General features: G+C 24.8%; 1 protein-coding gene across 8 annotated transcripts in view; it reads left to right on the top strand.

Annotated features, from left to right (window-relative positions):
- LOC105257878 (F-actin-monooxygenase Mical) overlaps positions 1–13483 on the top strand; it is a 64733-nt gene that overhangs the window by 17571 nt on the left and 33679 nt on the right. For 7 of the 8 annotated variants that reach the window (XR_003122643.1, XM_025407747.1, XM_025407750.1 and 4 more), the window contains exons 8-12: positions 1529–1776; positions 2153–2275; positions 4175–4369; positions 7219–7458; positions 11891–12032. Coding sequence is in view for 7 of the 8 variants with exons in the window: in XM_025407747.1 (XP_025263532.1) it covers positions 1529–1776; positions 2153–2275; positions 4175–4369; positions 7219–7458; positions 11891–12032 (948 nt within the window). In the remaining variant the exon portion in view is untranslated. The remainder of the gene's footprint in view (positions 1–1528; positions 1777–2152; positions 2276–4174; positions 4370–7218; positions 7459–11890; positions 12033–13483) is intronic. The other variant, XM_025407751.1, reaches the window with a different exon arrangement.

Below are 13483 nucleotides of genomic sequence, written 5' to 3'. Positions count from 1 at the left end.
CAAGCCTTATAACTCAAAAAGTACTTAATGAAAAGGTACTTAATTATAGTGTTTTGGAAAGCTCTCGAGATAAGCTACAAGAATATGCAATGAAAAATAGGGAGTTCCATTTAAGAAATTGAAAGTAACCTTTATGTGACCCTCAAATGATTATCCAAGGTCAAATTTTTGCCACCCATCTTCTGTCCCCCTCGAAGTCAAGCAACTTTTATTTGAAACATTTTGTTGTACATTCAAATATAAAAAAGTTATTGGAGTGGATCACTTAAAATGCCCCACCCTGTATATATAATATACATAATAATAACAAATAGTAAATAACAATATATAATAAATAAATAATAATATGTTTATTAATTTGCTTTAGATATTAAATGCAATGGATACAATTGATATCGATTTTTTTCTTTAATTATATAACAATTTTTCTTTAATTATATTACGATATCCTTCAACATGTTATATTTCTATATCTTATGTATACAGAGTGTCCCAAAAATTCCGGATCGGTCGAATATTTCATAAACTATGCACTTTAAAAAGAAATGTTTCAGACAAAAGTTGTATGACTTGAAGGGAGCCATCAGATAGTGGCAATGATTTAACATGGGAGAGTCATTTGAAAGTCACGTGAAGATCACCGTCAATTTCTTGGAACTCTCTATTTTTCATTAAATATTCTGATAGCTCACGTCGAGAGCTTTCCAAAACACTATAATTAAGTTAGTTTTCATTAAGTACTTTCCGAATTATGAGGCTTGAAATCATTTCTTAATTTTACATAAATCGTAAAATATCTTGTAAAATATTCATTTTTTGATTACCTTAAACTTTTATGTACAAAATAATGAGAGGAATCAATTGATGTAAAGAAAACACATAGTTGTTTTAAAAAAAAAATATGTAATTGTTAATTGCAAATTACATATTTTTTTCTTAAAAACAACTGTGTTTTCTTTACACCAATTGATTCCTCTCATTATTTTGTACATAAAAGTATTAAGGTAAGATAATCGAAAAATGTATATTTTACTAGATATTTTATGGTTTATGCAAAATTAAGAAATGATTTCAAGCCTCATAACTCGAAAAGTCAATGAAGAAATACTTTATTATTGTATTTTGGAAAGCTCTCGAGATAAGCTACATGATTATGTAATAAAAAATAGGGGATTCCATTTAAGAAATTGAAGATGACCTTTACGTCACCTTCAAATGACTCTCCAAGGTCAAATCATTGCCACTGATGGCCCCCTTCAAGCCATACAACTTTTGTCTGAAATATTTCTTCCTAAAGTGCATAGTTTTTGAAATATTCGACCGGTCCGGGACTTTTGGGACACCCTGTATATCCAACTTTATGTTTAAAAATATAATTTTCTGAAAATATCTAATATTTTTATTAGTAAAAACTTATTTTACTTTTTATACATAAATCACATATACACAATAAGGTCACAGATAAAAATGCTATATTTTAATTATTTTTTTAATATAAGCATAAAAAGAGAAAATATTTTTTATGTAGATCTGAGAGTAGAGACTCAAATTCATCCAGATACATTGCTCCGTTGGCTGCAAAAACAAGTTGCATTGTATGATAAAGTTCACATTGAAGATATGGGTATCTCCTTCAAAGATGGTTTAGCTATTTGTGCAATCATTCATAGATACCGTCCAGATCTAATAAATTTTTATAGCTTAAACACGGAAGATGTAGTGAAGAACAATCAAGTCGCCTTCGATATATTGGAAAAGGAATTGAATATACCGCCGGTAAGCAGGTTACATTTTTATCTTGTTTGCTGTAATATTATCAATTATGTGGATATACATTTTTTTGCTTCATAAAATATAAAATATAAATTGTTTTTATAAATTGTTTAAATATAAATTGTTTTTTAATTATATATGTTCTGTGATTTTTAAACAGAATAATGAAAGAAGAAATATAAATAAACATTGTAAATGATAAGTTAATAAATATTTTATTTAAATAATAAATACAATTATTGAGTTACACAAATTAGATTGTCGTAATTATATTAATAGCAGTAATATAAATTATTGTGTAATATTGTTAAAAAATTATTTGTATATTTTTGTTTACATATAAAAAGAATTAAAAACTCCCATTTAATTGTACTTACAGATAATGACAGGAGAAGAAATGGCTCAGTGTGATGTTCCTGACACACTTACCATGTTTTCTTACTTAACACAAATATACGAAGCTTTCAAAGGAGATATTCCATATATCAAGCATCCAAAATTAGTAAGTAATTTTAAAGAGAAATAATTTTAAAGAGAAGAAATTAATAAGTAATTAACTTTTAGAAAATTTTTCTTTGTCTGTTTTCTATAATGTAATAATAACATGCTTTCAAATTGCAATATAAAGTTACTAGAAAAAGCAAGAAGGATCAAGATCCAACATTTTCCATTATTTTCGATCTCACAATCAGTCATCTCATTGTTAACTCATACTCAGTAAACACTGTTTGTTACAATAATATAATGTGGAAGTAACAAATAATAAGTTCATAGCCTTTTATAACAAGTTACCTTTATGATATAAAACTATAATCATACATTATTATTTTGCAATATTACAATAGAAAAGATAAAATATAGAATATAAAAAGAAGTATAGAATATAATGTCACAATATATAATTACATATGTTTCCTTCGCTTTTAATTGCACAGCGAAATTAGACTTTACTAACTCATATTTAATTTTTCATTATGAAATGGATATAAAATCTATAAAGGATAAGTATTAAAAGTCAAAGTATATCTCTTTTTGTCAGTTTAATTTTTAAGATAATCTCAATAAAAAATTCAGAATATTAAATTACTTGATATTGGATCAGTCAATAAGAAAAATAGTCCATTAGCTATCTATTTAAAGCAAAAAAATTGAAATTTCTATATAAAGTAAAAATTCTAAATTTTGTAAATTAAATATAATTTATTTATTTATTCGATTACCAATTCTATATATCAATATTTTATGTGAACCAATTTTATATGGAGTATAATTACGATGAAACAACGATATACAACATGTTATATTACATGTAATATTTTTGAATAAGTAATTAATTATGAACTTATTGGTAACATTTATATAATATATTACTTATAACATTCCGTATTATTTCTTTTAACATTATTATAACAGTGTTTACTAGGTAATGTAACGGATTGTAACAATCATTCATTAAATGTTTTTAAGAATTTACAATCTCTTTTTGTTTAAAATTATACTTTCTTTTTCGTTAATACACATTAATATTTTATTAATTAATTTGTTACTATTTTCTTAAAAATTTCCGAAAGTATTTATATAAGATATGTATACAGAGTGTCTTATTTTAATGTCCCACCCCAAATAACTTTCTTATTTTTAATTTTAGAAAAAGATGTTTGAGACAAAAGTTGTATGGTTTCTAGGAAAACATAAGATAGTGCCATTAGTTTGACCTTGAAGAGTCACATGAAGGTTACATGAAGGTCATTTTGAATTTGTTAAATGAAACACCCTATATATTTTTGCACATTCTCTTGTAGCTTATCTCGAGAGCTTTCCAAAACACTATAAATAAACATTTTTTTCGGGATAAGAACGAAATGAGAGAAATCAATTGGTGTAAAGAAAACATACAGTTGTTTCTAAGAAAAAATATGTAATTTGCAATTAACAATTCCATATTTTTTCTTAAAAACAACTGTATGTTTTCTTTCCACCAATTGATTTCTCTCTTATTTTGTACATAAAAGTATTAAGGTAAGATAATCGAAAAATGAATTTTACAAGATATTTTATGGTTTATATAAAATTAAGAAATGATTTCAAGCCTCATAACTTGAAAAGTATTTGATAAAAAAATGTTTATTTATAGTGTTTTGGAAAGCTCTCGAGATAAACTACAAGAATATGTAAAAATATATAGTGTTCCATTTAAGAAATTCAAAATGATCTTCACGTAGTCTTCATGTGACTCTTCAAGGTCAAATTAATGGCACCATCTTATGTCCCCCTAGAAACCATACAATTTTTGTCTGAAACATCTTTTTCTAAAATTAAAAATAAGAAAGTTATTTGGGGTGGGACATTAAAATGGGACACCCTGTATAATCGCAAATTTAAACAATGTTTATTATAATAGGAACCAGAAATTGAGGAATGCAGTACACATCCAAAACAACTGAAACAATTGACACCTGAGGAAAAGTCTACGAAAAGGCACTCGCGCTCGCGGTACTCTAATGAAAATGTACAATCTTACATGGATAAGAAAGACAATACAACTAGTCGGCGTTCTCGGAAGAGACGTAGCACCGAAAAAATGAGTGCGACAATGGTAAGTGAAATAAATTTTCTATTCTTTTTGCAGCTTACGATGAATAATGGCTCTGTCGATTTAACAATAAAATAAACGAATGCATTAATGATATTTGTACATATGAATTTAGCCCATATTGTCTACTTTATTTACATTCTTTTTTATATATTTTATTACGAATTGTATATAAACATATGGTATCATTAATGCACTTGATTTAATTGATATGGTTGGATAAAATATAAAAAATATTGCAGATATAAAACCAAAATATATGTGTTGAAGTTTTATATAAACCACTTAAAGTTATAAATAATTAGTGTAATTACAAGAAATTATGCGATATAAATCACTTAAATTTCTGTATATATTTTAAAATGTAATTTTTCTGTATTGTTTATGTCCAATGATGCAAATTAATTATATTAGTAAATTATTATAGTATATTAAATTATAGTATAGTATATTAAATTATAGTATAGTAAATTATAGTAAAATAATTTTTATTTGAGATATTCTTAATATCTACTTTTAATCTACATTTAATCGTATAAATATTTACCTTAAAAAAAACGATTAAATTTTTCAAAAAAAAGTGAAACTTTTGAAAATAATATTATTAAAAATGACAAAATTTTACAATTTTACTAACAAAACTTGTTGAAAGAAAATTCAATATTTTGTAAAAAATATATTAATTTTTTTAAAGACAATATGTATATAAAAAATTTAGATTAGACTAATAGAATAAATAATAGAAAAAAAGAAAAATTGTTAAAAAATCCTGATTTATGAAAAAACATTCCAATTTATTTTAAGGATATTTTATTGACAAGAATATAATAGAACAAAGTATATCTAAATTTTAAAAAAATTATTTTTTTTTAAATCATATGTTTAATACTTTACTTCTTAAAATAACTGAAATGCTTGAATCTTATATCAATGGCAGACAATTGAAGCTATTAAATGCCGCAGAATATTCATTGTTAATCGCATTTGTTGGACTTATCTTTATCTATTTGTTGGATTATACTTTACTTCAGAAGAAATTAGACATATACTGAATACATGTAACAGCATAGGAGGAAACATGTATAAGACTGTTAGTTATGTCATTTTTTACACAATTTTATATACTGGATGTCCCAAAAGTCACGGACCGATCGAATATTTCATAAACTATGCACTTTAGAAAGAAATGTTTCAGACAAAAGTTGTATGGCTTGAAGGGGGCCATCAAATAGTGGCAATGATTTGACAGGGGAGAGTCATTTGAAAGTCACGTGAAGATCACCGTCAATTTCTTAAATGGAACCCCCTATTTTTATTACATGTTCGTGTAGCTTATCTCGAGAGCTTTCCAAAACACTATAATAAAATATTTCTTCATTGAGTACTTTTCGAGTTATGAGGCTTGAAAACATTTCTTAATTTTGCATAAACCATAAAATATCTAATAAAATATTCATTTTTCGATTATCTTACCTTAATACTTTTATGTACAAAATAATGAGAGGAATCAATTGGTGTAAAGAAAACACATAGTTGTTTTTAAAAAAAATGTAATCGTTAATTGCAAATTACATATTTTTTTCTTAAAAACAAGTATAGTTTTTCTTTACACCAATTGATTCCTCTCATTATTTTGTACATAAAAGTATTAAGGTAAGATAATCGAAAAATGAATATTTTAGAAGATATTTTACGGTTTATGTAAAATTAAGAAATGATTTCAAGCTTCATAATTCGGAAAATACTTAATGAAAACTAACTTAATTATAGTGTTTTGGAAAGCTCTCGACGTGAGCTACCAGAATATTTAATAAAAAATAGGGAGTTTCATTTAAGAAATTGACGGTGATCTTCACGTGATTTTCAAATGACTCTTTCATGTCAAATCATTGCCACTATCTGATGGCCCCCTTCAAGCAATACAACTCTTGTTTTTAAACATTTCTTTCTAAAGTGTATAGTTTATGAAATATTCGACCGGTCCGGGATTTTTGGGACATCCTGTATACGTTGTCATATAATTGCTATCACAATTTCTTTAAATTCTGACGAGTGAGACAACACAAAAAAATGATTATAAAACATTTATCGTTATGTGTAAATGACAGTTAAATAATAGTTGATTATATTGATCGTAGATGTGAAATTTAGAATTAAATTAACAATATTTTTCCAATAAACAAATTTTATAGGCCGATTAGTTTTTACTTTTTTTTACATTTAATTTCTTTTATCTTTTTTTTCTCTTTTTTTTCTGCATTCTGTACGCATTTTATGCAGACTAGCAGTAAGAAAGCAGTATAAAAAATTAATAACTTTTAGAAACTTTTTCGAAGAATATTAGAAATTAATTATTTGCCGTCTTACATATTTTTCATTGATATTTATATGAACAGTACGATTAAGTATCCTCAAAAAAATATTACAAAAATTGAAGTTGTTTGATCCATTAGTTTTCAAGATATCCATCCTTTTCAAGATATCACACCAACTTTAAAAACAGTATTTTGAAAAAAAAACATTTAAAGTTTTGCAAGTCCATTTAAAGACCCGCATACTATTCTATTTAAAATCCTATAATTACATTGATTTTTCAGTAAAATTTTAGATACATTCTTCAAACATATTTTTCGAAAATGTAAAAAAATAAAAATAAATTTGTTCGATTCTCTGAAGTAGATTAAACTCTTAAATTTTTTAAGAGTCAATTTCATCGTTGCTTTATGCTATTTTGCAGTAGCATAATTCGAAATGTAATAATAGTATGCTTTGCTATAAAAAAAAATATTAGCATTTACAATTTACGAAATTGGTCAATTTCGACTAATGACAATTCTAAACTCATAATGAAGGATGAGAGACAGAAAAGACTCGATGAGATCGAAAAGCATCGAATCGAACGCATGAAGAGGCGGCAATATTTGCGCAAGATGGCAACGCAACAATTCTACAAAAGTATGCAAATGCTACAAGCCAATGCAAAACACGAGAAAGACGGGCCATTTGAGGATTATTCGATTTTCTTATACCGTCAAACTGCACCAGATTTTAAGGACAGAGTAAAAGATCTAGAACAGAAAATACTCTACCCAGTAAGCTAGAGATTGATCATGAGTGCAGATGAATGTTTTTTTCTCTATTTACCAAAAAAATCTATGTTTTTTTGATGTTAAAAATAACAACATATTTTAAAAGATGCTCGGCATGATAGCATAGCTACTATTGACTAATTAAACTTGTTTGAAAAAAAAAAAAAATAAATTGCGTTCGTTATTAAGTATTTTTGATTAATATGACGCTTAATAACATTTTTGGAATAATAAAAGTCTACATTTCCGACTTTTATTTATTTAATTTTTATTTTAGTTGAGAGATTAATTATTTGAATTGCATTATTTTTATATTACATTTTTGAATTTAAAGGGAATTAAAATTTGAAATCAAAATCTATATCTTTAATTTCAAAATAATTAGTTATATATATAATATATATTATATATAATTATTATATATATTTATATATTATTATATAATAGTTATTTTTTATTTATTTCATTTTTATTTTAGTTGAGAGATTAATTATTTGAATTGCATTATTTTTATATTACATTTTTGAATTTAAGGGGAATTAAAACTTGAAATAAAAATCTATATCTTTAATTTCAAAATAATTACGAAATTTTTAATTATGTTTTCAAAGTAATAGATTTTCCTTTCTTCTTATGTGTAATTTAATTAATATAACTAATTTAGGTCTATATTATGTACGTGCCTGCAGTGCTTAAATTATGTTATTTAAATATTGAATTTAAAAAAAAGTTATTGAATCTTTTTTTTTTAAATGTTTAAATATTATTCTAGAAATTCTATATACAAAGGATCCCTAATATAATCGAGGAAATAATAATATTATATAAAAAATAAGTCGAAAATGTAGGCTAAACTTATTTTATAAAGTGTTTTGTTTTCGAAAAAATTAATTTTAAAAGTTAGTAACATAAATGTTTTTTTTGTTTGAATGACTGATCTCAAATAATCTTGTAACATATGTCATTAAATTCGTCCCACTAACCACTAAAATAATCAAGAAACACAGTAGTGTGTCTACATTTCAGACATTAATATTATACAATTATATATACACATACACATGTATACCTCAATTTAAAATTAATGTCATACAACAGATATTGTCTTTTTTAAAATCTTTAAATTCTTCTCTTACTAACTTTATGCAGGATGTCCCAAAAGTCCCGGGCCGGTCGAATATTTCATAAACTATGAACTTTAGAAAGAAATGTTTCAGACAAGAGTTGTATGGCTTGAAGGGAGCTATCAGATAGTGGCAATGATTTGACATGGGAGAGTCATTTGAAAGTCACGTAAAGATCACCGTCAATTTCTTAAATGGAACTCCCTATTTTTTATTACATATTCGTGTAGCTTATCTCGAGAGCTTTCCAAAACACTATAATAAAGTATTTCTTCTTTGAGTACTTTTCGAGTTATGAGGCTTGAAATTATTTCTTAATTTTACATAAACCATAAAATATCTAGTAAAATATTCATTTTTCGATTATCTTACCTTAATACTTTTATGTACAAAATAATGAGAGGAATTATTTGGTGAAAGAAAACACATAGTTATTTAAAAAAAAATATGTAATTGTTAAAAATTTAAAAAAAAATATGTTAATTGCAAATTACATATTTTTTTCATAAAAACAACTATGTTTTTTCTTTACACCCATTGATTCCTCTCATTATTTTGTACATGAAAGTATTAAGCTAAGATAATCGAAAAATGAATATTTTACAAGATATTTTACGGTTTATGTAAAATTAAGAAATGATTTCAAGCCTCATAATTCGGAAAGTACTTGAAAACTAACTTAATTATAGTGTTTTGGAAAGCTCTCGACATGAGCTACCAGAATATTTCATAAAAAATAGGGAGTTCCATTTAAAAAATTGATGATGATCTTCACGTGATTTTCAAATGACTTTCCCATGTCAAATCATTGCCACTATCTGATGGCCCCCTTCAAGCCATGCAACTTTTGTCTGAAACATTTCTTTCTAATGTGCATAGTTTATGAAATATTCGACCGGTCCGGGACTTTTGGGACACCCTGTATATAATTACATAATACAATAATTATTATCTCACAATAATTATTAGTCACTACTTTACAATTTAATTCGATTTAACTTGATTTAAATTTAATTGATTTTAATTCGATTTAATTCCAATAAAATTGTATTGATTAAATTTAATTGATTTTAATTCGATTTAATTCCAATAAAATTGTATTGATTTGATTCGATTCGATTCGATATAAAAAATCTTTGATTCGCACATCTCTATCTCGCAGCAATATTATTGCGAGTATTTTATCGATTAAGATTATCGAATTTGAGGAACGATTGAATCACAATCTTACTTAATAATTTTTTATCGACAACTTTGATCTCTAATACAACAAAAATGTCGTATTGTTTTATATATTATAAATTTTATATATTATGAACAGGGATAAAAAAAATATATGAAAAATTTTCAAAAATTTTGTATTTTTCTATTAATATAAAAATTTCTATTTAAGATATTATTGCCATCATTATCATAGTTCAATCTCAACGTATTTATCTCGGATTAATATATATTGTACATGACTTATATTATTCCTGAAAGTAAGTTAAACATTCTTTCATTTTCGAATTTTATTCAAATCTGTTTCTTCGAAAAATATTGATTGCCTAGAATTCTTAGGAAATTTAACATAATTTTTTTATATTTGGAAAAATGTAAAAATTCATGAAATTTTTTGGAACTCGGAGAATTTTTTTAATAAATTATGTTTTTTATTATAACTTTTAGTAAAAAATAAAAATGTTATGCAGATGAAAAATATTTATTTTACAATACTTATTCAATTTTTAGTATATTTTAAATCTAGCATTTATGAAATTTAAATAGCCTGTTCCTTTATATGAAAAGTATTAGAAAACACACATAATAGAAAACCTATTTTAGAATTGCATTCAAAAAGTCCTTAAAAAAATTCTCTTTATCTGAAATTTTGAACAAAAAGTCTGAAGAATCAGAGAATGCTTTTATAAGATTTGAGTAGATCTTATTTGATATGATTTGCTGTCCATCAACGAAAATAATAATTTTTAACATGTTTGGTTTTTTTTTATGATTTCAGTAATTTTCTATGCTATTAATCTACAGTACCGGCCAAAAATATATCACTTTTATGTTTTTTGAGAATAACTTAACTAAAGTGAATAACTTAATTCAAAGTGTGTATATTTCTGTCTAGTCACATATTTTAATAATAGGTGTATAGATTACTTAATAATAGACTTTTTATTAAATAATGAACACAGCAACTTAAGAAAAATTAATTAAATATATACACTTTGAATTAAGTTATCCTCAAAAAAGGTGATATATTTTTGATCCGTATATTGTATAAATATTTTTTAATTTTATTTTAACAAATAACTATTATCTTGGCTAAAAAGTTCCAATTTTGTAAATAATTATTTTGGTTAGAAAAGAAGATTTACATGACTTTTTTTTCCATTTTGGATCTTTTGCCAAACAGATATTTTTTAAGTAAAAATATACACATGTACATAGAATTTTTAGAATTAGTTTTTTTAGTAATATATTTAATAATATATAAATAATATATTAATAATATATAAATTTAATAACATATTTTATACAAATATAAATCAACCAGAAAGAAAATGTATGAATATGAGTAAATTTATATTTTTATGCAAATATTAATTTCTATATTACATCCTTTTTTAAATTTTATTAAATATATTGCTCACATATATATAATGATTCAAATGCCAAGTGCTACATTAAATCCGAAAAATAAAAGTTGAGAAATAAAAATTTTTGTGTTTGCTTTTACTATAAAAACACATAAGTGATTTAATTATGCAGTTCTAATTGACTTTAAAAATAGGTGATTTCAGTGTAATTATATTGATTGATGATCAATCGCATTATCTGTATTTTAAATCTATTAATAATTTGAAAGTTTGGGTAGACTTATATCCTATCACCTGACATCTCGACTACTGTCATATTAAATTTAAAATAAATATTTAATAATATTTAATCTAGTTAGCTTAATTTTTTCGAATTAATATTATCTATTAGTCCTGTTAAAATTTATTTTTTTACTTAATTTTCCAAAAGTTTATTAATTTTTTTACTTAATTTTTCAAAAGTTTATTAATTTTTAGACAAGCTTTGATAATAAAAAAAATTGGATGAAAAATCTGATGAAAGATTCAATTTTTGAATTCGTTGGAAAACGCTGCTTTATAATTACTCTTATATATAATAATAATCTGAACTTTTCGATAAACTATCTATATTAATATTGCTCTTTGTGAAATATCGGCGATATTTGTTTGCATTATTTGTGGTATTTCGTGTGATTTTTATTTGCGTTTGTGAAAGATTATTAATTTACCAATTATTCCTAGGACAGACAACCTAAGATACACATCGGTTACGAAAGAGGTAATGTGGACGAAGAATTTTCGGGCAAAATAAAAGATTTTGAAGACAAATTAAAAGGGACAACATCCTCCGAGAAAAAACCCAGAGATCTTTTACGCGCCATCGGTTTGTGCACATTTTTAATTTTTATTTTCTTTATCTAATTCCAATATAGTTTTTTTTATATCTACAGTTATACAGAATCTTTCAAAAATTCGGCAACGCTAAAATATCTCGAAAACAACTATTTGTAATAAATAATATATAAGAAACAAAGTTGTGTGGAGTTTAAATTTAGAAAATCTATGGATGATTAATAATTTGACTTTGAGTGAAGTTCTCTAAATTATATAAATATAAAAGTTTATATAAAAGTAAATATAAAATTATATAAATATAAAAGTCAAAGTGAATTTTTAAATGGATACCTTTATTATTATTATTTTTTATATCATTTTTCATTTTAATTTTTATCATATTTTTATGTGACGCCGAAATGTTTCCAAATCTTGTTGGTAAACAAATTTTAATTTTTAGATTTTTTTAGATTTTATAAACCCTACAACTTCGCTTCTTACATATTTGTTATACAGGGTGTCCCAAAAGTCCCGGACCGGTCGAATATTTCATAAACTATGCACTTTAGAAAGAAATGTTTCAGACAAAAGTTGTATGGCTTGAAGGGGGCCATCAGATAGTAGTAATGATTGCCATGGGAGAGTCATTTGAAAGTCACGTGAAGTCAACCGTCAATTTCTTAAATGGAACTCCCTATTTTTTATTAAATATTCGTGTAGTTCACGTCGAGAGTTTTCCAAAACACTATAATTAAGTTAGTTTTCATTAAGTACTTTTCGAATTATGAGGCTTGAAATCATTTCTTAATTTTACATAAACCGTAAAATATCTTGTAAAATATTCATTTTTCGGTTATCTTGTTTTAATACTTTTACGTACAAAATAATGAGAGGAATCAATGAGTTAGGAAGGTAAAGAAAAAACATAGTTGTTTTTAAGAAAAAAATATGTAATTTGCAATTAACAATTACATATTTTTTTTAAAAACAACTATGTGTTCTCTTTACACCAATTGATTTCTCTCATTATTTTGTACATAAAAGTATTAATGTAAGATAATGTAAAAATGAATATTTTACTAGATATTTTATGGTTTATGCAAAATTAAGAAATGATTTCAAGCCTCATAACTCGAAAAGTACTCAATGAAGAAATACTTTATTGTTTTGGAAAGCTCTCGAGATAAGCTACGAATATGTAATAAAAAATAGGGAGTTCCATTTAAGAAATTGAAGGTTACCTTTACGTCATCTTCAAATGACTCTCCAAGGTCAAATCATTGCCACTATCTGATGGCCCCCTTCAAGCCATACAACTTTTATCTGAAACATTTTTTTGATTTTTCATTATTTTCCGAAATATTTAAGTGGATCACTTAAAATGGCCCACCCTGTAGATAATTTATATTATTTGTTACTTCCATATTTATATCATATAGATAATTTATATTATTTGTTACTTTCATATTATTACCGCAAACAATGTTTACTGGGTAATTT

This window comes from Camponotus floridanus, unplaced genomic scaffold, assembly GCF_003227725.1.
Source record: "Camponotus floridanus strain SB8 unplaced genomic scaffold, Cflo_v7.5 scaffold187, whole genome shotgun sequence".
Classification (NCBI taxonomy): Eukaryota; Metazoa; Arthropoda; class Insecta; order Hymenoptera; family Formicidae; genus Camponotus; species Camponotus floridanus.
This window is presented reverse-complemented; position numbering and strand designations above follow the sequence as displayed.